Source organism: Muntiacus reevesi, chromosome 7 (genome assembly GCF_963930625.1).
Source record: "Muntiacus reevesi chromosome 7, mMunRee1.1, whole genome shotgun sequence".
In the NCBI taxonomy this organism is placed as follows: domain Eukaryota; kingdom Metazoa; phylum Chordata; class Mammalia; order Artiodactyla; family Cervidae; genus Muntiacus; species Muntiacus reevesi.
The window spans coordinates 49,537,730-49,563,330 of record NC_089255.1 but is presented as its reverse complement, the minus strand read 5'-3'; the positions used below and the strand labels follow the sequence as shown (position 1 = coordinate 49,563,330).

The 25,601-nt window shown below is 42.2% G+C and overlaps 1 protein-coding gene across 2 annotated transcripts; it reads left to right on the top strand.

Annotated features, from left to right (window-relative positions):
- The first annotated feature begins 420 nt into the window (after positions 1-420).
- On the top strand, positions 421-25,018 carry CCNB2 (cyclin B2). 2 transcript variants are annotated; one of them, XM_065940793.1, is made up of 9 exons: positions 421-566; positions 2,644-2,772; positions 2,878-2,991; positions 13,199-13,348; positions 13,651-13,809; positions 15,449-15,685; positions 15,982-16,122; positions 23,178-23,288; positions 24,745-25,018. In XM_065940793.1, the coding sequence occupies exons 1-9, from the start codon at positions 543-545 to the stop codon at positions 24,853-24,855; spliced, it is 1,176 nt and encodes a 391-aa protein (XP_065796865.1). In that variant the 5' UTR covers positions 421-542; the 3' UTR covers positions 24,856-25,018. The 2 variants fall into 2 exon arrangements, with proteins under 2 accessions (XP_065796865.1, XP_065796864.1); XM_065940792.1 differs by having other exon boundaries at positions 13,178-13,348.
- Positions 25,019-25,601: the final 583 nt, after the last annotated feature.

The window sequence follows — 25,601 nt, the reverse complement described above, 5'->3', positions numbered from 1 at the left end:
GCCTGTTCCACCACCTAGGCAGGCCAATCCTACTTAACTTCAACTAAAACTTTTGGAACAAGAGTAAATATCAGAAATGGCATTTTTAGGGTGTTCCCTAGAACCAACTTCCGCGCACCCTGTACAAACGCAGACATCCGTAGTTGAGGCCGCGTCAAAATCCAGAGAAGGCGTCCTACGTCTGCTTTTCTAGTGAGGCATTTTATTTTTGTTTATCTTACGAGCCGAGATTTTTTTAAAATACACCAAGCAGAAAAAAAACAACCTGTTGTTGTGACAACAAACGGGTCTAGCAAATTCAGCCAATCAGCCTGCGGGAAGGGTCTCCTGACTAGCCAATGGGAAGAGCGCGTCGTACGTAGGGCCGCCCAATGGGTGCGCGAGCGGCGCGGTATTTGAATCCTGGAACTAGGCGACTTCTCGAAGATCCCCAGCTTGCGGGCCCGGAGCACAGTCCTAACGGCGCGGCGGAAGCTAGTGCTCTGTGTCCAGTCCGCGTCCTTCCCTGGGCGGGGCTGCCACTCTTGCCTGTCCGTTTCCTCATGGCGCTTCTCCGACGCCCGACGGTGAGTGGGCCGGCGACCCTCCGCACGGGCCTGGGCCCGGCCGCGCTGGCTGCTCCGCCGCCTTTCGCTTCAATTTCTCCTCGGCTTCGAACTTCGTCCCAACCTGCGCCGCTTTCCTCTTCCTGCGGGCGGCCTGGGCCCTGGGGCCTGGCCGGCCCTGAGGCCTGTCCCCGCCGGCTGACTTCTCCCTGCCTTGCTTCCGCTCTCCGGGGCCTGGCTCCTGGCCTGGCCGTCCCTTCCGCGGGGCGAGGGGAGTAGGAAAGCGCCTCGGGCCTGGCACTTGTCAAGTTAGTCCCTGGAGCGCTGGGCCTAGGACTGGGCAAGCGGTCCCCGAGAGGGCTTTGTTGTTAGAAAGTTATCTAAATACAGCTCCCTGGGGTTTTCTTCCTCTTTCAGTCCTTGCCAGCTAAGGAATCAGCGGTGGGGAAAGGGAGAAGGACGAAGAAATTCCGCAGGCTGAAAAGTATTTCAAATATTTAATCAAGCAACAGCTATGGCTATTTTTCAAATGTTTGCACATTTCACTTTGTATGCGTTTCTTGTTTATTTCTGCACACGAAGTCTTACAAGGCTAATTTCGCCAATGTGTGGGCTTGTTCCTTTAAAATAATTTCCTTTACTCAAGTGTAAGAGAGATATTATTTGGAGCCATATGGCAGACTGAGAGAAGGTCCAAATTCATTTATTTCATCTTTGCAAAAAACAAAGTGTTAATGGTATTTTGGATTTTTTCTGTGGATTTGAATCGTACCTGGATCTACTTTTTCCCTTGCTGAAAAGTAGAGGGCCTTGACACACCTGATCTTCATCCTCCTGGCTGTAGGCTTGTTAAGAGCTGTTGATTTCCCCTTCCTGATGGATTGACCTAGATTACCACTTCAACCCACAGGAAATTTCAAACACTTTTAAAAATTGGCAGTGACTTGAACAGTGACTTTTGAGAATCCTAATAAGTTGAATACATTCTGTATTTAACTGTAACCCTTTCGTGAATCTGACTCAAACTGATAAGTAATTTTGTCTAAATTACCCCATAAAGTGCTTTCATACCCCATAAACTGTAACCCTTTTGTGAATCTGACTCAAACTGATAAGTAATTTTGTCTAAACTACCCCATAAAGTGCTTTCAAATTCCCCTCTATTCAGGTAAGGCTTGCGTTTTCCCCTGCCCATCTGTCTATTCTGGTAGGTCCATTCAAACCCTCTGTTGGAAAATATGTTAAGATTAGGACCCCTGATTATCAAGAATAGTACATGCTGTTTTTTTCTCCTGAAATGTCTATCACATATAATAAAATAAGCTTTTCTATGTAAAACTTTTCTTGTTCTTACTAACAAGTTTTTGTTTCTTTTTTTTTTTTTTTTTTTTTTTAAATATTATTTTATTAGTTGGAGGCAAGTTTTTGTTTCTAAGTGCATTCTGTCTAACGCATGTTAAAGGTCAGCTAACAATTTTTATTTCATACAATTCACACTTTCTCTGAATTTGAGATAAAACTATTTTATCCATGAAAACTTTTCTTTGTAAATATCCCTAATATCAATGTATGACAAAACCCACTGGGGAAAAAAAAAATATCCCTAATAAAAGAGAGCTTACATGCTATGGCCCCCTCACAGCTAAAAGGCTGTCTTTAAAGATGTTCCTAATCTGAGCACTTCTTCTTTGTAGAATCAAAACCTATTTTAGGTTTTAAACATCTGGCTTTTAAACAGCTTTTTAATATTGTATCTTAATTGCATTTGTTACTCATCTCTGTCCAGGAAGTTTTTTAAATTGATGCCATTCTTATACAGCGTCCTTATAGTAAATAGCCACTTATCTGTGAAGCTCTTAGTGGGATTAAAAAAAAAAGTGAATGAGTGTATTTGCCTAATTTAGAGTGATGTTATAAATTGAAAGTAGCATTTTTAGACTTCCTAAAATTTACCTTTTCCCTCTTGCAGATAGACCTCAGTAGATTCACCATTGCCAAATCAATTCTGAACCTGAGGATCTGACACCAGCAAAGTATTGTAAATTATCTCAACTTTCAGTAATATTTTTTCCTTGTGTTTTTTTTTTTTTTTTTTTAGGTGTCTGCCAATTTAGAGAATAATGACACAGGAGTTAATTCTAAACCTAAAAGTCATGTGACTGTCAGGCGGGCAGTTTTAGAAGAAATTGGAAATCGGGTTACAACCCGAGCCATACAAGTAGCTAAGGTAACGACTGTGAGGGCCGCACCTCTGCACAGTAGGCTGATCCTGTAGAGCACTCAGTGGCAACACAGGCTGTCTTGCCCTCTTCACATTTCTTTTTCATTTCAGAAAGCCCAGAACACTAAAGTACCTGTTCCACCCACCAAAACAACAAATGTCAACAAGCACCCGAAACCGACTGCTTCTGTGAAACCAGTGCAGATGGATGTGTTGGCTCCAAAGGTAGGAAGTTCTGAATTTACAAGAATACTTAACAGAGTAGCTATAGTTTGGGGCTATGGTGTAAGGGCACCTTTACCATCACTGCTGCTTTTGAAGAACATTGATAGCAGGAGCTCTGCTTTAAGACAACAGTGTAGAAAATGAACATCTTTGTAGTAATGGTACTTTAACATAATGTTATGACCTTGAGTAACAAAGTTAAATATCTTAATACCTAAATAAATTTTGTGATCTCAGGAGAAAATTTGATAGATTTTATTAAGAATAAACTTTTGAGGATGCAAGTTCATTCTTCGTAGAAGTTCATTCTTCGTAGGCAAGAATGAAGTTGCCTACGAAGGTGGTGAAAGCTTACAATTCTGAGACCTTCTCTCATGGAAGAACAAAGTAATACCAGGATGGTGTTGAGAGATTGCAGTCTCCATGACTGGTCAGTTCAATTATAGTTAGAATGCTAGTGGACCAACTGGCCTGTTCATCTTCCACTGTCTTCTAGTTCATGCATGCTCTCATTCATAGATCACACAAAGTCATATAATTACAGTGAAGCAAGCACTGTTGTAAGTGCTGATAATACAACAATGACGACTCTTTCTAGCTCAAGATATTTATATAATTGTTTGCTTGAAACTTTTCAGTAAAACATTGGACATATTGGAGAAATAGGTTGAGTACTTACTACACACATCCAGTTGTGTTAAGGCTGTGTGTAAATATCTTGCCTTGAGGAGACTTATCTAGAAGGGGCATTTGTACCTGAAGATTAAACATGTAATCTGACACCTTGATGCTTGGTACCCACAGGCAATGGATGACTGAATGCAGTGTCCCATCTAAAGGAGGGAGAGAATCTTGGGGGATGGAGTGGTCAAGGCAAACTTGCTGAAGTATGAGGGATTTTTAAGGATAGAGGAAAGCTGACAGGAAAGGTGGAAACAACGCCGCAATAGGAATCAAGGCACCACAGAGGGAATAGGCCTGTAAGTTATGTCCTTCAGGGCAAAGAGTCAGCAAGTCTAAGTTGGGTCAGAAGGTTTGTGTGAGGAGGCAGGCAAAAAGTTGGCCAGAAGTTTGCAGTTGGATTTGAAGGTCTTGGAATTTGGGTTATATCCCATTAGGCAGAATGTATGGAAAGTTTGGAGGAGGAGAGAAGTGACGAAAGTGGTGTAGGGTAACCATGGAAGGGACATGTTAGAAGGCACTGCAGTTTCCTAAGCAAGGGCTGATGGGTATTTTGAATAAGCCTAGATCTCTCCTAAGTGCCCGCCCATTTACCAGTGTCTATGTGGGTGCTAAGAAACAACCTCAACATGCTGAGATGTCCCAGAACTCCTTTCAAGGACATCATCCTGTATTCAGAAGGAATCCTTTGGGTATGCTGCTTGGAGTGGAGGAGTGAGACCCTTAAGCACTAGAGTAGTTAATCCTGAAATTTTGGGAGAAAACTATGTTTTTGCTGACTCATGAGGCTTTGGCAAACAGTAGTTTACTAGTCTCTTGTTTGCTGGGCACTGGGAAAACAAGGTGAGTGAACCAGCTTTCTTTTCCCAGGAGGCTTTCAATCAAACCCGAACATCAAAGTGAAGGCGTGTGCTGTAATACGTTGTAGCAGAGGCAGATGCAGTCTTAGGAGACGTACTGGGGAGTGGCAGCTAGAAATTCCGACGTGGTTTTAGATTTGTAAATTTGCTTGAAACGCTAAATGTAGTGATAGTCATTATTCAAGGATAAGAATCTTTTATGGTCTAACTTTCCCTAAAACAAAAACTATATATAAAAGGAAATGAGCATGACTATTCATATTAAAATAAGTGTCTTTTATTTTTAATTATACAAGAAACAGGCATAAGCAAGCAAGACAATTCAGACATAGTAGAGTGCATTGAATAAAGGGTCAGTTCATTTTTACTATTCTCCCCACCCTCAAAATTCCACTCCATTGCATTCCCTAAAGGTAATCTCAGTACCTGACTTTGCCTTTCTACCACTGAGTATGCTTGTGTATGCGTGTATACACAGTCACTGCTGCAAATCATGAACTCTCTGACTGAAGTCAACAGTTTTTCTTGGAGTCCTTCCTTATTGCATTGAGTTGACATTATCTATTATAAATCTAGTACGTAAAAGAACCCTGGGGCTTCGCTGGTGGCTCAGTGGTGAAGAATCCTCCTACCAATGCAGGATGTGGGGGTTCGATTCCTGGGCCGGGAGGATCCTACATGATGCAGAGCAACTAAGCCTGTGCACCAGCAATGAGAGAAGCCACCACAATGAGAAGCCTGAGCACCGCAACTAGAGAGCAGCCCTAACTCCTGCAGCAAGAGGAAAACCTGATAATTTAAAACAAGAACTCAAAAAAAAAAAAAAAAAAAAAAACAAAAAAAAACAAGAACTCTGTTTCAACAAAACTTGTGTAAATACCTATATATTTGCATATTTATATTTTATTTATTTATTTGGCTGCATTGGGTCTTAGTTGTGGCTTGGGGGATCCTTTGTTGCTGCGCACAGACTCTCTAGTTGTGGGGGGCAGGCTTAGTTCCCCCCTGACATGTGGGATCTTAGTTTGCCAACCAGGAATTGACCCACATCCCCTGCACTGGCAGGTGGATTCTTAATCACTGGACCACCAGGGAAGCCCTGCATATGTATATTAATCTGCTCTTTTAACAGACCCGACTCATTAAATGTTGGTGCTGGGAGAACTCCGGTAGCCTTTTTTCACACTCCACACATCCTTTACCAAAGAACCACGTCTCAAGTTCAGCAGTCTCACAACTTTATTTTTTCTGCTTTTCAGTTGTCTCTGACAACTCACAGAACTCATTCATCAATCTAATGTGAAGCTTTTGTTCTAGGACCACTTTTGTGTTGGACAACTAGCTGATGCATGTTCTCTTTGCATGCAGCAGACACCGGACACTTTGGCCAGTGCACAGTTGGCTCACAGAACTTAGGTTATTATCTCCACAGGCAAGCGAGATCTTAGAAAGGATTTTATAGTAATTCAATTATGTTGGAGTCCAAAAGAAATGCTTTCAAGAAATTCTAAATTAAAGCCCAGAGCAATTATCCTTGTCTTATCCTAGTGGCTTTTGGATATGACTAAACTTAGGTGTGCTTCTGAGTAGACACAGGTGAATATTCAAGCTGCTAAGGCATCTGAAGCATATACCTCTGTTGTCATCGTCTTTAAAATTTATTTTTGTTTGTTTTTAACTGGATGATAATTACTTTGCAATGTGTTGTTGGTTTCTGCTGTACCACAGGTGAATCAGCCATGAGTATACATATATCCCCTCCTCTCCTCCTCGCACTTCGCTCCCGCCTCCCACCCCTGTAGGTTGTTACAGAGCTCAGGGTTGGGCTCCCTGTGTCATGCAGCACCTTCCCACTAGCCATCTTTTTCACACATGGTGATGAATATATTTCAGTGCTCCTCTCTGTTCCCCTGCTGTGTCCACAAGTCTGTTCTCTACGTCTGTGTCTGTTCCTGCCCTGCAGATAAGTTCATTAGTACCACTTTTCTAGATTCCATATTTATACATTAATATGTGATGTTTGTTTTTCTCTTTCTGACTTATTTCAGTGTGTAAAACAGGCTCTAGGTTTGCCCATCTCAGTTCAACTGACTCAAATTCATTCCTTATATGGCTGAGTATAATTCCATTGTATATATGTACCACAGCTTATTTATCCATTCATCTATCAATGGATATCTAGGTTGTTTTCATGTCCTGTTTACTGTATTAATAAATAGAGCTGTAGTGAACATTGGGGTATATACATCATTTTGAATTTTGGTTTCCTCAGGGTATATGCCCAGTAGTGGGATTGCTGGGTCACACAGTAGTCTTATTTCTAGTTTTTAAAGGAATCTCCATACTGTTCTCCATGGTGCCTGTATTAATTTACATTCCCACCAACAGTGCAAGAGGGATCTCTTTTCTCCACATCCTCTCCAGTGTTTATTGTTTGTAGATTTTTTGATGATGGCCATTCTGACTGGTGTGAGATGGTGCCTCATTGTGGTTTTGATTTGTAGTTCTCTAATAATGAGCAATGTTGAGAGCATCTTTTCATGTGTTTGTTGGTCATTTGTATGTCTCCTTTGAAGAAATGTCTCCAAAGAAGGTCTTCCGCCCGTTTTCTGATTGTGTTGTTTGTTTTTCTGATATGGAGCTGCAGGAGCTGCTTGTATATTTTGGAGATAAACTTTTTGTCAGTTGCTTTGTTTAAAATTATTTTTTCTCATTCTGAGGGTTGTCTTTTCATCTTGTTTATTTCCTTTGCTGTGCAAAAGCTTGTAAGTTAAATTAGGTCCCATTTGTATATTTTTATTTCCATTAGTCTAGGAAGTGGGTCAGAGAGGATCTTGCTGGTGATTTATGTCAGAGTGTACTGCCTATGTCGTCCTCTTAAGATTTTTACATTTTCTGGTCTTACATTTAGGTCTTTAATCTATTTTGTGTTTATCTTTGTGTATGGTGTTAGGAAGTATTCTAATTTCATTCTTTTATATGTATCTGTCCAGTTTTCCCAGCACCATGTGTTGAAGAGGCTATCTTTTTCTCATTGTATATTCTTGGCTCCTTTGTCAACAGTAAGGTGCCCTTGGGTGCGTGGGTTTATCTCTACACTTTCTATCCTGTTCCACTGATCTGTATTTCTGTTTTTGTACCAATACCATACTGTCTTGATGCCTGTAGCTTTGTAGTATACTTCTGTCTTCTTAAACCAGGCTTCCTGGTTCTGATTGCCCCTCCTGGGGAGAGTAATGATGATTATCCCTAAAAAGGAAACCTTAAACTGAAGCTGCGCATACTTGTTAAAATGCACATCTGATTCTAGTCACTCTTGCTCAGTGCCTTCAGGGGATTCACTTCCCTTTGGATAAAATCTAAACTCCCTAGCTAGGTTCTCACTCACCTTTCCAGTCCATTTCTGTCACCTCATACACTACCCCCTCCATTCTCAAATCAATGCTTAGTCCCCAGACTTGCTTTTATTTCTTGGCTTCCCCTGGGACTTTGTACTTGTGTACCTTTGCCTACTTGATGAGTCCTATGGTCTCTGAAGACCTTCCTAGGTTTCTCCCTAGGACCTCAGGTAGCTTTTCTTATTCCTTCTAGTAGTTCTTAAATTCTTGAGTAGTTGAGGTATACCTGTATACCTCTTGCTCGCCTGGCCCTTCCTCAATTCAAGACCTTTTGTTTAAGAGGAAAGGGCATGATTTGAATTGCTCCATATCCTGTGGTTGTTACTGTTTTCTTCTCTAAGACTGGAAACTGTAATCGTTGAGCTTTTAAAAAGTAAGTTAAATTTGTTTATTATCCTGCCTTCTCTTCTTTCTCTATTTTATTATGTTAATATATATTCTTACAGCCTAGCAGTCCTAGACTATACTTTGAGAAGTACCTCTTATTCTTAAAAAAAAAAAAAAAAAAATTAATGGTTTATTTATGCTTCATTACTAAAGTGAAGTCTCTCAGTCATGTCCGACTCTTTGCGACCCCATGGATAGTAGCCTACCAGGCTTTGCTTGTTTTAACTCCATACAATTTTAATTTGTGTGATTTTTTTTTTTTAATAATCACCCAGTCAGGATAAGAAAATAAAATACTGGATGTCTACTTGCTCAGTCTTTGCTTCCTCCTGTTTTATTCATAGGCTGGAATGTGCTTTCCTGCTTTTTCGTTGTCAAACAATTTCTCAATTTAGAATAAATTAGTTGATCAGAAGAAAACATCACGCTTGCTCAAGAGGGCATTGCCAAAGTAAACTATCAGCTTGAGGAATCTCTGAACCTAGGTGTCTAAGTTTCTTTCACTCAATAAATATTTACTGAACACCTACTATATGTCAGGGGGCCTTCCCTGGTCTAGCAGTGGTAAAAAAAAGAAAATCCACCTACCAGGAGACACAAGATACGGGGTTCAATCCCTGGGTCAGGAAGATCCTCTGGGGAAGGAAATGGAAACCCAGTCCAGTATTCTTGCCTAGGAAATACCATGGACAGAGGAGGCCAGTGGTATAGTCTAGTGAGTGGCAAAGAAACAGACATGACTGAGCAACCATGCCAACAAAAATGTGTCAGGGATGATATAGGTGTTTAAGATACCTTAGTGGACAAAACCAGTTTGAATAAATGTAAGGTTATAGAGCTTACCTTCTGGTAGAAGTCGAAAATAATATGCATCATATGTAAACAAAGTCTGTGATACATTATTGTTCAATCACTAAGTGGTGTCTGACTCTCTTGATCCCACGAACTGCAGCATACCAGGCTTCTCTGTCCTTCATATCTCCCTGATTTTGCTGAAACTCATGTCCATTGAGTCAGTAATACCATCCAACCATCTCATCCTCTGTTGCCCCCTTCTCCTCTTGCCCTCAATCTTTCCCAGCATCAGGGTCTTTTCCAATGAGTTGGCTGTTCTTATCAGGTGACCAAAGTATTAGAGCTCCAGCATCAATCCTTCCAATGAATATTCAGAGTTGATCCTTTAGGATTGACTGGTTTGATCACCTTGTTGTCCAAGGAACTCTCAAGAGCCTTCTCCAGCACCACAGTTTGAAAGCATTAATTCTTCGGCCCTCAGCCTTCTTTATGGTCCAGCTGTCACATACGTACATGACTATTGGAAAAACCATAGCTTTGACTGTACGGACCTTTGTTGGCAAAGTGATGTGTCTGATTTTTAATACACTGTCTAGGTTTGTCATAGCTATTCTTACAAGGAGCAAGTGTTTTAATTTTCTGTCTGCAGTCACTGTCTGCAATGATTTTGAAGCCCAAGAAAATAAAATCTGTCACTGTTTCCACTTTTTTCCATCTCTATTTGCCATGAAGTGATGGGACTAGATGCCATAATCTTAGTTTTTTGAATGTTGTGTTTTAAGCCAACTTTTTCATTCTCCTCTTTCACCATCGTCAAAAGTCTCTTAAAAAAAGAAAAAGGCTCTTTAGTTCCTCTTCGTTTTATGCCATTAGTGTGCTATCATCTGCATATCTGAGGTGGTTGATATTTCTCCCTGCAATCTTGATTCCAGCTTGTGCTTTGTCCAACCTGGCATTTCATATGGTTTACTCTGCATATAAGTTAAATAAGCAGGGTGACAATATACAGCCCTGAGGTACTCCTTTCCCAATTTGAACCACTCTGTTGTTCCATGTCCAGTTCTAACTTGCATACAGGTTTCTGAGGAGGCAGGTAAGGTGGTCTGGTATTCCCATCTCTTGAAGAATTTTCCAGTTTGTTGTGATCTACAGAGTCAAAGGCTTTAGTTTAGTCAATGAAGCAGCAGTAGATATTTTTTTGGAATTCCCTTTTTTTGTGTGATCCAATGGATGTTGGCAGTTTGGTTTCTGGTTCTTCTCTTTTCTAAATTCAGCTTGAACATCTGGAAGTTCTCAATTCACTTATCGTTGAAGCCCAGCATGAAAGATTTTGAGCATTACCTTGCTAGCATGTGAAATAAGTGCAATTGTGCAGTAGTTTGAACATTCTTTGGCATTGCTCTTCTTTGGGTTTGGAATGAAAACTGACTATTTCTAGTCCTGTGGCCACTGCTGAGTTTTCCAAATTTGCTAGCATATTGAGTACAGCATTTTCACAGCATCATCTCTTAGGATTAGAAATAGTTCAGCTAGAATTGCATCACCTCCACTAGCTTTGTTCGTAGGGATGCTTCCTAGGGCCCACTTGACTTCCCATTCCAGGATGTCTGGCTCTAGGTGAGTGATCACACCATTGTGGTTATCTGGATCATTAAGACCTTCTTCATACAGTTCTTCTGTGTATTCTTGCCACCTTTTCTTAATATCTTCTGCTTTTGTTAGGTGTATACCATTTCTGTCCTTCGTAGTATCCATCTTTGTATGAAATGTTCCTTTGGGATCTCTAATTTTCTTGAAGTCATCTCTAGTTTTTCCCATTCTGTTGTTTTCCTCTGTTTCTTTGCATTGTTCATTTAGGAAGACTTTTTTATCTCTCCTTGCTGTTCTTTGGAACTCTGCATTCAGATGTGTATATCTTTCCTTTCCTCCTTTGCCTTTCTTCTTTTCTCAGCTATTTGTAAGACCTCCTGAGTCAACCACTTTGCCTTCTTGCCATTTCTTTTTCTTGGGGATGGTTTTAATCATGACTCCTGTACAATGGTATGAATTTCCATCCATAGTTCTTCAGGCACTCTGTCAGATTTAGTCTCTTGAATCTATTTGTCACCTCCTCTGTATAATCATAAGGGATTTGATTTAGGTCATACCTGAATGGCCTAGTAGTTTTCCCTACTTTCTTCAAATTGAGCCTGAATTTTGCAATAAGGAGCTGATGATCTGAATCATAGTCAGCCCGCAGTCTTGTTTTTGCTGACTGTATAGAGCTTCTCCATCTTCAGCTGCAAAGAATAGAATCAGTCTGAGTTCGGTACTGACCATCAAGTTATGTCCTTGTGTAGAGCTGTCTCTTGTGTTGTTGGAAGAGGGTGTTTGCTATGATCAGTGCATTCTCTTGGCAGAACTGTTAGCCCTGCTTCATTTTGTACTCTAGAGCTAAACTTGTGTGTTACTCCAGATATCTCTTGACTTCCTACTTTTGCATTCCAGTCCCCTATGATAAAGGACATCTTTTTTGGTGTTAAGTCTAGGAGGTCTTGTAGGTCTTCATAAAATAGTTCAGCTTCAGCACTAGTGGTTGGGGCCTAGACTTGGATTATTGTGATATTGAATGGTTTGTCTTGGAAATTAACCGAGATCATTCTGTTGTTTTTGAGATTGCACCCAAGTACTGCATTTTGGACTCTTTTGTTGACTATGATGGCTGCTTCATTTCTTCTAAGGGATTCTTTTCCACAGTAGTAGATATAATGGTCATCTGAATTAAATTCATCCATTCCCGTCCATTTTAGTTCACTGATTCCTAAAATATCGATATTCGCTTTTGCCATCTTCTGTTTGACCACATCCAATTTACCTCTATTCATGGACTGAACATTCCAGGTTCCTATGTAATGTTTTTTTACAGCATCGGACTTTACTTTTACCACCAGACACATCCACAACTGGGCATTGTTTGCCTTTGGCTCAGCCTCTTCATTCTCTCGGAGCTGTTTTCTCTGCTCTTTCCCGTTAGCATAATGGACACCTACCAACCTGGAGGGCTCGTCTTTCACTGTCATGTCTTTTTGCCTTTTCATAGTGTTCATGGGGTTCTCAAGGCAGGAATAGTAAGTGATTTGTGGACCATATTTTGTCAGGCCCCAACTTGCAGGGACCTGCCCTTCAGCCACTTCATGTAGCTGGATGACATGCCCAAGGCCCTGGTTGTCCCCCTGCTGGTCCTCGTGGAGTGTGTAAACCTTCACTGGCCATTGGATGTTGGTCAGTGTGCCGTCCGGGGGCCAAGGCAAAGGCCCTGCTGCAGTCGCCAGGAAGGGGCTCTGGGAAAGGCTGGAACTGATGCTGGAGGACGCCCAGGAGTGGGGGGCACCCCTGCCTCACTGCTGCCATTGGCCACCCTGAGGCCATTCCGTCACCCAGGAGCAGAGGGCACCCTGGCCTCTCCTCTGTGGTATATTAGGAGGTTATAGATTCGTTGGATAAAACACTAGAGAGATTGAAACGTGTGTGTGTTGGGGTGGGGGTGCGCTACAGAGACAGATGGTAATTTTAAATAGGATGAATCTAATTGAAAAGATAACACTTAAGCAAAACTTGAAGAAGAATGTGAGGGAATTACCCATGTAGATACAGGGACTGAGCCTTCCAGGAAGAGGGAGCCTGCTTGTGGTGAGGGAGGCCTGACCAGGAAGCTGATGAGGAGCAAACAGTGGGGAGGGAAGTAAGAGATGCATTAGCAAGAGAAGAAGGAAGGGCCAGATCGTGTAGGACCCTACACGGGCCTACACTGTGAGGACCTGGGTTTCCATTTGGAGTGAAATTGGAGCTTTTTTTTTTTGCCTAAAGTACATTTTTAACTGAAGGATGAGACTATTTTTAAACAGAAGAGTTTTATCTCCAAACACTTCATCTACTTGAATTATTCACCTCTTACTCTGAAATGTATTTGTTGGGGCTTTATTATTTATAAAAATACATATGATGCTTTTAAACCCATTGACCCTGCATTTGTGATCAAGTCTACTCCTAAGGTAGTGATACATGCGCCTTCCCTTGTGGATTCAGGGTCCTTCTCCCACACCTCAGGACATCTCCATGAAGGAAGAGAACCTCTGCCAAGCTTTTTCTGATGCCTTGCTCTGCAAAATTGAGGATATTGATACTGAGGACTGGGAGAACCCTCAGCTCTGCAGCGACTATGTGAAGGATATCTACCAGTATCTGAGGCAGCTTGAGGTGAGGGGGCCTTTGTGGTTTGGTTGCACAACAGTGCAGAATGTACCACACAGCTGGGAAGGAAATGAAATTCGCTTTTTTTTTTAACTTAAAAATGTATTTTTTATTGAAGGCATAGTTGAATTACAATGTGTTAATTATTGCTCTACAGCACAATGACTCAGTTATATATACATGTATGTTCTTTCTTGTCTTCTTTTCCGTTATGTTTATCACAGGATATTGACTATAGCTCCCTGTGCTTTACAGTGGGACTGTGTTCACTGAAGTCAGCTTTTTAAACTTCTCAATCCCACCAACAGGTGCTGCAGTCCATAAGCCCACATTTCCTAGATGGGAGAGATATAAACGGCCGCATGCGTGCCATCCTGGTAGACTGGCTGGTGCAAGTGCACTCCAAGTTCAGGCTGCTGCAGGAGACGCTGTACATGTGTGTTGCCATCATGGACCGATATTTACAGGTGAGCATGGTTTGGGGATTCTTCACAGAAGAAAAGACCAAAGGCCAGTTTATGAGATGCCAAAGAACTTCAAGTGCTAGGAAAGGCAGTAGTTCAAGCATGTCACACTTCCAGGATTGCTGACCATTGCTTTTAGGCCAGCCTGCTGAAAAGTGCCCAGAGGAGATGCTGTCTCACCACAATCATTCATCGAAGGAGATAAACCAGCAGATGGTCTAAAAGTCCACCTGAAGCCCGTGGTGCCTTTGGAGGCTGGTTCTCTAGGCCCACTTGCACAGTTTCCATAGGTCAGTACTCTTTGGTGTTAAGCTCTCTTATGTGAAAAATGTGAAAAATGAAGAGTTTGGCTAGAGAACTTAATAGTTTCCAGCCAGTTGTAGCATTGAATCACTGTAGAAGAGGGAGGAGACAGAGTTTTCTTAAAAGGGTTGGAGGTACGTGTGGGGAGTATGCTCAGAGTGTGAGGTCTAAAGCATAGAGGAAGGTAAGAAATGAAGCTGAGAGGCAGAAGTAATCATCAAAATATCAAACAGTAATGTAAGAACACTGACTGAGAAGAAATGCCAGACCTTAACTTCTAGTGTGTTATCTACCAACTGGTAGTCCTGCAGGTAAGGATTTATTGATTTATTTTTAATTAATTTATTTGGCTGCACCACATCTTATTTGCAGCATGTGGGGTCTAGTTCCCCAACCAAGGACTGAACCTAGGCCCTCAGCATTGAGAGTTTGGAGTCTTAGCCACTGGACCACCAGGGAAGTCCCAAGATTTTATTTATTTGAAGTCAACATTTATAATATAGGTGTAGGTCAAGTACAATGCTGCCCAAACAATACAGTAATAACTGTGTTGATAATAATGACCCTGAAAGTCTGCAAAATGCTAAGCAACCGTAGAGCCATTGGTTTTCATTGTCCAAAAATCCTCAATGGTATAGAAACCATTCTCATATTTTTGGCAGATTTTCTATACTGAGAGTTAAAGCAAAACATGCAAATTCCTAGTTTAAAAAAAAAAAAAGTCAAGAGAAGCACTTACACTGTAGATTTTGATTTCCTCTGACACTGAAGCATCTCTGGACGGGTCTTCAGGCTGAATAATGAGTGTACTTTTGGTGAGGATTAAAGGAGCTCTTGAGGCACCCCTTACTGGGCCCTCCTCACCTGTTAAACTCCTGCTTTTTCGGTTGGCCTCATTGTGACTCAGACCATGCCGAGTGCCTCATGGGGCTTCCCAGACACTCAAGCCAGGACAATGCGAGCAGAGCACTGCCTGGGAGCTTGGTCATCAGGCTAATTTGTCCCTGTCAGCAATTGACCGATCTTGGGCTAGTGTCTGCATCTCTTCTTAGGCCATCCAATTGTGAGGGAAAAAATATGTACTGCCCAGGTTTTTTGTGAGGATTCGATGAGATGATTGAATCTCAGCCCTGTGCCTGGCACACAGCGAGCACTCCACGACAGGCAGGTGCCGCGGGCTGTGGTGGTGACTGTGGTCAGTGCTGAGGTTCCGGGGCCTTAAGAGAGGTGTGAGCAGGGCTGATGTGGGCTTCTCCAGGATTTGGTTTCCTCTCACTTTCCTCCACCCAGAGCCCCCGTTCTCCTTGGCCAAGACTTCTGACACATTTTTCTTCTTTAGGTTCAGCCAGTCTCCCGTAAGAAGCTGCAGCTGGTTGGCATTACGGCTCTGCTCTTGGCTTCCAAGTACGAGGAAATGTTTTCTCCAAACATCGAAGACTTTGTTTACATCACTGACAATGCTTATACCAGTTCTCAAATTCGAGAAATGGAAACTCTGATTTTGAAGGAACTGAAATTTGAGCTGGGTCGACCGTTGCCCCTACATTTCTTAAGGCGGGCATCGAAAGCTGGGGAGGTAAGTGCCTCCAGTTCTCTAGGAGACTTTATTTTGCTGTTTGTCGTCTCATCCCAGAAATGATCCAATGAAAGGAAAGCTTATGAGTTGATAAGAAGCATTTCTTAGATAAGTCCTAACACTTGTCAGTTCTTAAAAGACTTTATGTTCTGTGTTTGTAACATGCTGTGGAACAGAGCAGTGCCTGGGAAGGAAAAGAAAGTTCAGTGGCTTTGAGCTCCTAGGTCTTCACCCAGAATTTTGCAGGAGAGTAATAACAGCTGTGCTTCTTTCCACCTCCGCCTATTTTTTCATAGGTCGATGTTGAACAGCACACTTTAGCCAAATACTTGATGGAGCTGACTCTCGTTGACTATGACATGGTGCACTATCACCCGTCCAAGGTGGCGGCAGCTGCTTCCTGCCTGTCCCAGAAGGTTCTAGGCCAAGGAAAATGGGTGAGTATTGAGTTTAAGAAGAAATGTATTAGCTATATTTTTGGGCCTCTTGACATGAAATGTATTAGCATTTTCACAGTGCTATCCTTGAAACAGCTGTTAAAAGTCCACAGGCTTAAAAGAGCCGCTGGAATGATGCAGGTGGAGACTGGGTGACTATGCTGTGGTATATTACACATATTGTGTTACAGCATCCTCAAGAGTGAGGAAGGCCACTAAGAACTCATATCAGTTATATCTTATTGTATCAACAGTATCTTATTGTATCATAAGATTTCTGGGTTATTTTGTTAAGTGAAACAAGCAAGTTGTCAAGCACATAAGACAAAGTAGGGCCAAGACCTGACCTTGTTTAGATGGGTAAAGATGAATTGAGCCACTTTCAGGTTCATTCAAGTAGTCAAAGATGTCAGCTGCTCCCTGGGTTCTTGTTTCAGATGCCAAAAAGGATAGCAGTGAAACATAGGGGGCTGTTGCCTACAGTGAGAGTCAGAGGAGCGCTTTTGTGGATGAGGCCACTCTTGACCACCACTAAACAGTTTTATTTATTTATATTAAAAAAAAAGCACTTATTTATTTGGCTACACCAGGTCTTAGTTGCAACATGTGGGATCTGGTTCCCTGATGAGGGGTCCCCTGCGTTGGGAGCACAGAGTCTTAGCTGCCGGACCACCAGGGAGGTTCCTATTAAGCAGTTTTAGAGTCCACAAATAGCAGAGCAAACACATTGGCCGAACCCAGGAGACGATAAGACCCCATCTGATCACAAGATCACAAAGCCAAGGCAGATCCATGTGGTTCCAGCCTTTGTCTGTGTGGCCTGTGATGGGTACGTGCAAGATTGCTGGGGCACCATGGTGGACCTGTTCCTCTGCACAGTCGATAGAGTTTACATTTTACATAAGAAAGAATAGAAGTAAGAGAGAGGGGATATGTATTTGTGTGATGTATTTGCTCATTTTTCAAAAAACATAAAAATGGAAATGAATGAAGATGGATACCTCTGGGTGTGGGTATCAGAGTAGAAGGTTGAGGGTGGGGAAGCAGGACTCCTGGTTGTAAGTTTTTATTAGCTTGAGTAACTTTTTTGACTTTTGAACAATATTGACATTCTATGCAAATCATAAACTGGAATTAAGCAAAAAAAAAAGTTACTATATATTCAGAGTGGTAACAGAGGGAAGAAATAATTCTGGTAACTTTTGAACACAGCATTCTGACTATGCATCTATAGTGGGATGTGAAGGTCAACAAAACAAAGGACCAAAAAAGGTCACATATTTAAAGCTTGCTTGGGAGGTTTACTCATCTGTTAATAGGAGGTTAATAGTAGTCTGTTATAATTCTGAAACTATTTATGTTGTAGGATAAAGCAAATAAGAGTAGAGTTTCCTTGGTGGCTGAGACAGTAAAGGGTTTGCCTGCAATGCGTAGACCCAGGTTCGATCTCTGGGTCGGCAAGATCCCCTGGAGAAGGGAATGGCAACCCACTCCAGTATTCTTGCCTGGAGAATTCAACAGAGGAGACCATCTACGGGATTGTGTAGAGTTTGACATGACTGAGCGACTAACACTCAAAGCAAATGAACATTCATGTTATTCAGGATGATAACTCTCACTGTAAGAAGATAAAATATTGTTAACAATTCAAAACAAAAGGAAAACCCTGTAATATTAATTCTTTTTTAGAAATATCAATAAATTCATAATGAAAGGACCAGAAAGAGTGATAACCCAGTAGCAATGAAGATGCCTACTGCTCACATCTTGGATACTCAAGGCATGACCCACTAGGAACCTAGGGCTCCTTTGAGAAATATCTGATTTCAGAACCATGGCAGGGGAAGTACACGGTGAGCCTAGAGCAGTTTATAACAGGTAGCAAGCAAATTCTCAAACATGAATGGGGTTACATCAAAAGAGGACATAGAAACTGGCTTGGAAGTGTTCCTTCTGACTACAGTTGAGCATTAAAAAGAATTATGATCCAATAGATTATGATACATTAAAAAATGCATGAGTCCATAATAATAAAAAAGGAAGGAAGGAAGATAAGGACAAAGGGAGGGAGTTAAAAAAAAAGATTCAGTAGAAAGCCAGCTAATTAGAAATAATGGTAGAGATAGAAACTCACCATTTTTAAACCCCCAGTGATAACTGATTCTAGCAAGGATCATCAATTGATGCTTATAAGCATTAGGTAAAATAATTTTGGAGAACAAGATTCATATTGTTCTCCAAATATCACCCCTCAGTTGCATGGTGATTCTGAAGAAAACCTGTATCTTTGACAACCTGACTTGACCTCCTCATGCAGTAGGAAGTATGCATTTTCCCCTATATAGAATTCATGTCCAAAATGTTGGATATGAATCTAGCCATCAGGAAACAGACAAATCCAGAATGCGGGACATTCTCAAACCAACTGGCCTGGATCCTTCAAAAAGAAGTCAGTGTCATTTAAAGCCAAGAAAATAGGAGTTTGAAATTAAACACTAAAGACAGCAACAACCAAATAAATGGACTGTGTGTACCTTGATTGGACCCTGGATATATATTAAAAAAAAAAATCTGTAGAAGATATTTTTGCAGCTGTTGGAGAGATTTGAATATTGACTGTATAATAGATGATATTATGGAACTGTTGATGTTTCTTATGTGATAAAAAGTTATTGTGGCTAGGGAGGAAAATATCAATACTTTTTAGGAGATACTGTGAAACATTTAGAAGTGATGTGTCATGGTGTCTGCGACTCACTTTTTTATAATTTATTTTTATTTATTTTTGGCTACGCTGGGTCTTGTTGCCGCATGCAGGCTTTCTCTAGTTGTGAGTGGGGCCTACTGTATAGTTGTGGTGCGCAGGCTTCTCATTGCAGTTCCAGGGTGCACACATTTCAGTAGTTTCAACTTGTGGGCTCTAGAGCGCAGGCTCAATAGTTGTGGCACATGGGCTTATTTGCCCCACAGCATGTGGAATTTTCCTGGAACCAGGGATCGAACCTATATCCCTTGTATTGGTAGGCAGATTCATAACCCCTGAACCACCAGGGAAGTCCTACAACTCACTCTCACACGGTTCAGGCATTTGATGGCTTCAGAAATCACATACAACTTTTGCTGAATGATGTGAAAGTGAGTTGCAGATGCTATGAGTTAGTGGCAGGGGAGGAGGAGAGAAAGTGGTGAAATATTAAGAATTGATGAATCTGCACAAAGAATATACAGAATCCTTTCAGTTTTTCTATAGATATGAGACTTTTTGACAAAATCAGGAGGCAAGGATGGGGAGGTGGGAGGGAGGCTTAATAGAGGGGCATATATGACATGAGTTTGAGCAAACTCCAGGAGATGCTGAAGAACATGGAAGCCTGGCGTGCTGCAGTCCATGGGGTCTCAGAGTCAGACATGACTGAGCGTTTATTAATGCTGTTGTATAGCAGAAACCAACAAAACACTGTAAAGCAATTTTCCTCCAATTAAAGCAAAAAACAAAAAAAGCACACACAAAATTGGAAATAGAAAGGCCACTGGTCCATGCAGGGCAAATGGTCTTGGTACCAGTGGCTCAGTTTAGTCAGCTAGAGCTGCTTCCTTGGCTCTAAACCTGTCAACTGTAGGCCTCCCTGCTTACTGGCGGTTGATATCAAAATGCCAGGAGCTGTGTGTTACATCAGATTCACTCTTGCTTGCTTCTTTTTTCCTTTAAACTATTTTAGGATTATTTGGTTTATTTTCCCAATTATATTGTGCATATGAAAGTGGTATGTTTTAGCTTTCAGAATTTTATCACGAACTGAAATCGTCAGGTTACATATCTTCATGCAAAATAAGTCTTACTATCAGTCAACAGCTGTGTTTTTTTGCTTAAATTGTGTTCTCCGGGAGGCTGGGTGCACGTGCTTCTGGGTGCCGTGGGTTTTCTCGTTCTTAACGATGAGGGCCCAACAAGGGAGCCCTGTGCGTTGTGTGCTCAAGTTGCTGCTCTTTTGCAACTCTACGGGCTGTAGCCCGCCAGTCTCCTCTGTCCTTGGGATTCTCCAGGCAAGAATACTGCAGTGGGTTGTCATGCCGCCCTTCAGGGGATCTTCCCGACCCAGGGATCAAACTTGCGTCTCTTGTGTTTCCTGCATTGGCAGGTGTGTTCTTTACCACTGGCGCCACCTGGGAAGCCCCAAGAGACTCCTGGGAAGTCATAATTCTTCTGGGTTTCATAGCTTAGATTGCTGCTTATGGCTCAGTTTATTTCTTTTTAAAAAAAAAATTTCTTTATTTTTGGCTGTGCTAGGTCTTCATGATTGAGAATGGGATTTTCTCTAGTTGTGGCAAGCAGGGCTACTTTCTAGTCACTATGCATGGGCTTCTTATTGCAGTGGCTTTTCTTGTTGTAATGCATGGGCTTAGTTGCCCCACAGCATGTGAAATCTTCCTGGACCAGGGATTGAACCTGTGTTCCCTGCATTAGCAGGTGAATTCCTTTTTCTCTTTTTAATTGAAGGATAATTGCTTTATGGTATTGTCTTGGTTTCTGCCATACATCAACATGAATCAGCCATAGGTATACATATGTCCCCTCCCTCTTGAACCTCCCTTCCACCTCCCACCCCATCACACCCCTCTTGGTTGTCACAGAGCCCTGGTTTGAGTTCCCTGGTTCATAAAGCAAATTCCTACTGGCTATCTATTTTACATGTGGCAGTGTATATGTTTCCATGCTACTCTCTGCATTTGTCCCACCTTTTCCTTCCCCCTCCCCCTGTGTCCGTAAGTCTGTTCTCTATGTCTGCATCTCCATCATTGCCCTGCAAATAGGTTCATCAGTACCATCTGTCTAGATTCCATATATATGTGTTAATATACGATATTTTGTTTTTCTCTTTTTGACTTACTTTACTCTGTATGATAGACTCTAGGTTCATCCACCTCATTAGCACTGACTCAAATGCTTCCCTTTTTATGGCTGAGTAGTTTTCCACTGTACATATGTACCACAACTTCTTTATCCAGTCATCTATTGGTGGACATCTAGGTTGCTTTCATATCCTAGCTATTGTAAATACTGCTAGCAGGTGGATTCTCTTTTTTTTAAAAATTAATTTATTTTAATTGGAGGCTAATTACTTTACAATATTGTAGTGGTTTTTGCCATACATGGACATGAATCAGCCACAGTTGTACATGTGTCCCCCACCCTGAACCCCGCTCCCACCTCCCTTCCCATCCCATCTTTCTGGGTTGTCCCAGAGCACCAGCTTTGAGTGCCCTGCTTTATGCATTGAATTTGCACTGGTCATCTGTTTTACATATGGTAATGCACATGTTTCAATGCTGTTCTCTCAAATCATCCCACCCTCGCCTTTTCCCACATAGTCCAAAAGTCTGTTCTTTACATCTGTGTCTCTTTTGCTGTCTTGCATGTTAGGGTCATCATTACCATCTTTCTAAATTCTATATATATGTGTTAATATACTATATTGGTGTTTCTCTTTCTGACTTACTTCACCCTGTATAATAGGCTCCAGTTTTATCCATCTCATTAGAACTGACTCACATGTGTTCTTTTTTATAGCTGAGTAATATTCCATTGTGTATATGTACCACAACGTCCTTATCCATTCGTCTGCCAGTGGACATCTAGGTTGCTTCCATATCCTAGCTATTGTAAACAGTGCTGCAATGAACACTGGGGTACATGTGTCTCTTTCACTTCTGGTTTCCTTGGTGTGTATGCCCAGCAGTGGGATTGCTGGGTCGTATGGCAATTCTATTTCCAGTTTTTTAAGGAATCTCCAGACTGTTCTCCATAGTGACTGTACCAGTTTGCATTCCTACCAACAGTGTAAGAGGATTCCTTTTTCTCCACACCCTTTCCAACATTTATTGTTTGTAGACGTTTTGACGATGGCCATTCTGACTGGTGTGAGATGGTACCTCACTGTGGTTTTGATTTGCATTTCTCTGATAATGAGTGATGTTGAGCATCTTTTCATGTGTTTGTTAGTCATCTGTATGTCTTCTTTAGAGAAACATCTATTTAGTTCTTTGGCCCACTTTTTGATTGGGTCGTTTATTTTTCTGGTATTGAGCTGCAGGAGCTACTTGTATATTTTGGAGATTAATTCTTTGTCGGTTGTTATGTTTGCTATTATTTTCTCCCATTCTGAAGGCTGCCTTTTCACCTTGATTATAGTTTCCTTCATTGTGCAAAAGCTTTTAAGTTTAATTAGGTCCCATTTGTTAATTTTGTTTTTATTTCCATTACTTTGGTAGGTGGGTCATAGAGGATCTTGCTGTGATTTATGTTAGAAAGTGTTCTGCCTATGTTTTCCTCTAAGAGTTTTATAGTTTCTGGTCTTACATTTAGATATTTAATCAATTTTGAGTTTATTTTTCTGTATTGTGTTTAGAAAGTGTTCTAGTTTCATTCTTTCACAGGTGGTTGACCAGTTTTCCCAGCACCACTTGTTAAAGACATTGTCTTTTCTCCATTGTATATTTTTGTAGCAGGTGGATTCTTAACCACTGAACCACCAGGGAAGTCCCCCAGTTTGTTTCTTAATCCTGAACCTTTTATCCTGACTGCCAGTATGGAAATCTGGGCTCTCAACTCCCCACGGGACACTGCCAAGCTGGGCGGTGAAGAGGGGGCTGAGGTGTGTGCCCTTACTGTCACCCCTTTTGGGCTTGTTTATACTGTGTCCCTCTTTCCTTCCCCTCTCAGTGTGGTGACAGAAGCAAGCCTGAAAGCTTTGTTAGTTGAACTAACCTACTTACCTGTGCAACCTTCTTTAAAACGTAATTATTTGGGACCTTCGCCATTTGATTGAGCTGAGAGTTTTGTAGTGTCTTAACTTAGTCCAGCTCAGAGGCAGAGTCATCCTGAGTTTACTGGCAGCTTTGCTGATACCATGATAGTGGCTGAGGCTGAGGCTGAATTTCCAGCAGGGAAGGATATTTTTGTAGCTTTTTCATCACTAATGTCAGCATATGTAAGATGTGCTCTCCTAAAGGAGAGGGGGGGTTTCATCTCGCTGCTGCTTTGCGTTGTGTTCCAGAACTTAAAGCAGCAGTATTACACCGGCTACACAGAGAGCGAGGTGCTGGAGGTCATGCGGCACATGGCCAAAAACGTCGTGCGTGTCAACGAGAACATGACCAAGTTCACCGTGAGTACTCTTCCCGCACCTGGTCAGACTCCAGGTTACGGGTTCAGGGTATGAGAGGACGGGTGCGTATGTGTTTGCATCTTCATGTAGATACTTTGGCATGTGTGTGAGTCTGTTTCACACATATTTCTCTAGTAGACCACGGGCTGGAGCATACTGATAAACCCTGAGAGCTGACGGCCTTTACAAGAAGGTAGACAGGCTCCCTGTGTCCAGCCCCAGACAGCTGTTCAGTGTACTAACCATGTTCCATCCAGCTTTCTGGGGAGGGTGCACCACGAGCAGGGAATGCTGGCCGGCATGTGAGGGCCCAGCTTGAGTGGCCCTGTGGAAGCCTCGGGTATTCGGGTGACCTCACGCAGGGCCTGTGTCCAGCATCTTTTAGGACAGTGACTGAGAGGGACTTCCCAGGTGGCACTGGTGGTAGGGAAGCCACCTGCAGTGCGGGAGACGTAAGTGACGTGGGTTCAGTCCTTGGGTGGGGGAGATCCTCTCTTCTTGCCTAGAGAATCCCATGGACAGAGGAGTCTAGTGGGCTACAGTCCATAGGGTCGCGAAGAGCTGGACACAAGTGGGCAACTAATGCTACACTACACCTGAACCGCAAGCCTGGTGAAGGAGGCAAGCAAGCAGCCCATTCAGAGTGTCCTGGGGGCTGGCGTCTGTCTCTCTGTGGCCCACTTGAGAGGAGAAACCAGACAGGGTGCTGTCCTGTGCCTGTGTGATGCCGAATATCAGGGCTCACCCAGGGTCTGGTGACAAGAGCAAGGCATGTATACCGACTGTCCTCACAGTCTGGTGTGCGTCCTTCCTTGTAGCTTCAGCATGACTTAGCACACCAGGGAAGCAGTGTGTTTTTGGTCCTGAGAGTGTCCTCTGGGACCTGAGCACCAGTTACCGCTCACCTTTATGGCCAGTTACTGCTCCAATGCTGGTGAATCTGTTATGTCCCAATGGCGCTAGATATGATAAACAGCTCCTACCTCTACCCCTCGTGAGAGAAAGCCTGTTCTCTGGACCTTGAAATCATTTGTTCCCCATTACCTGTGCTACCAGCTGGGTTTAATCCATTCCTAGGCATGGCAGGAAATTGCCGTAGAGCAGTGGTCACCAACATTTTCAGCACCAGGGACCAGTTTCGTAGAAGACAATTTTTCCATGGATGGGATAGGGGGCATAGTTTCGAGATGACTCAAACACAAGTACATTCATTGTGCACTTTATTTCTATTATTTTTACATCAGCTCTACCTCAGATGATCAGGCATCAGATCCCAGAGGTTGGGGACCCCTGGCTAGAGCACTTGTGAACTTTAGTGGTTTGGCATCATCATACCCTTTGGAGATTGTGGATCTGGCCCTTTGATACTTGTAAATTAGACTAGGAATAAGGAATGAGGTTGGGGGCGTCGTGGGGGTGCTCCTGATGTGTGCTTAATAGCAGATGACTTCTGCAGGCCATCAAGAATAAGTATGCAAGCAGCAAACTCCTGAAGATCAGCACGATTCCTCAGTTGAACTCAAAGGCCATCCAGGAGCTTGCCTCACCTCTGCTGGGACGGTCCTAGGCTCCAGGGCCCTGGGGAAGACTGTGTCGTCTGTGCACTTTGTCTTGCTGATCTGGAATTCCTGAGTTTGTATATAGTCATCTGGTCTATCTCATGAAACCTCTTAGACCGGTTTTCTAAATGTATATTGAGGAAAAATAAAGCTATTGATTTTCTTAAGGTATCCTGTGTGTTTGTGTTTGGGTATTCTACACTGAAGAAGTCAACAGAAGCCTTTCTATGTCTAATTTCTTTTCAAGCTGTTATGATTGTAATATGTAGACATGGGGAAGATTTAAACCATTTTCTCAGGGAAAACTAGAACTTTGCTTCAGTGAATACTCACCTATTCCTAAACTTTGTGAATATAAGAGGATTGGTTCATCATAGAAAAGTTAAAATGGGAGAATAACCATGACATTCTCTTTCTTTTTTTATTTTATTTATTTATTTTTAATTTAAAAATTTTTTTTTTCTTTTTCTTTTTTTTTTTTTATTTTTCAGTGGGTTTTGTCATACATTGATGTGAATCAGCCATAGAGTTACATGAATTCCCCATCCCGGTCTCCCATCCCACCTCCCTCTCCACCCGATTCCTCTGGATCTTCCCAGCCCAACAGGCCCGAGCACTTGACTCATGCCTCCCACCTGGGCTGGTGGTCTGTTTCACCACAGATAATACACATGCTGTTCTCTCGAAACATCCCACCCTCCCCTTCTCCCACAGAGTTCAAAAGTCTGTTCTGTACTTCTGCGTCTCTTCTTCT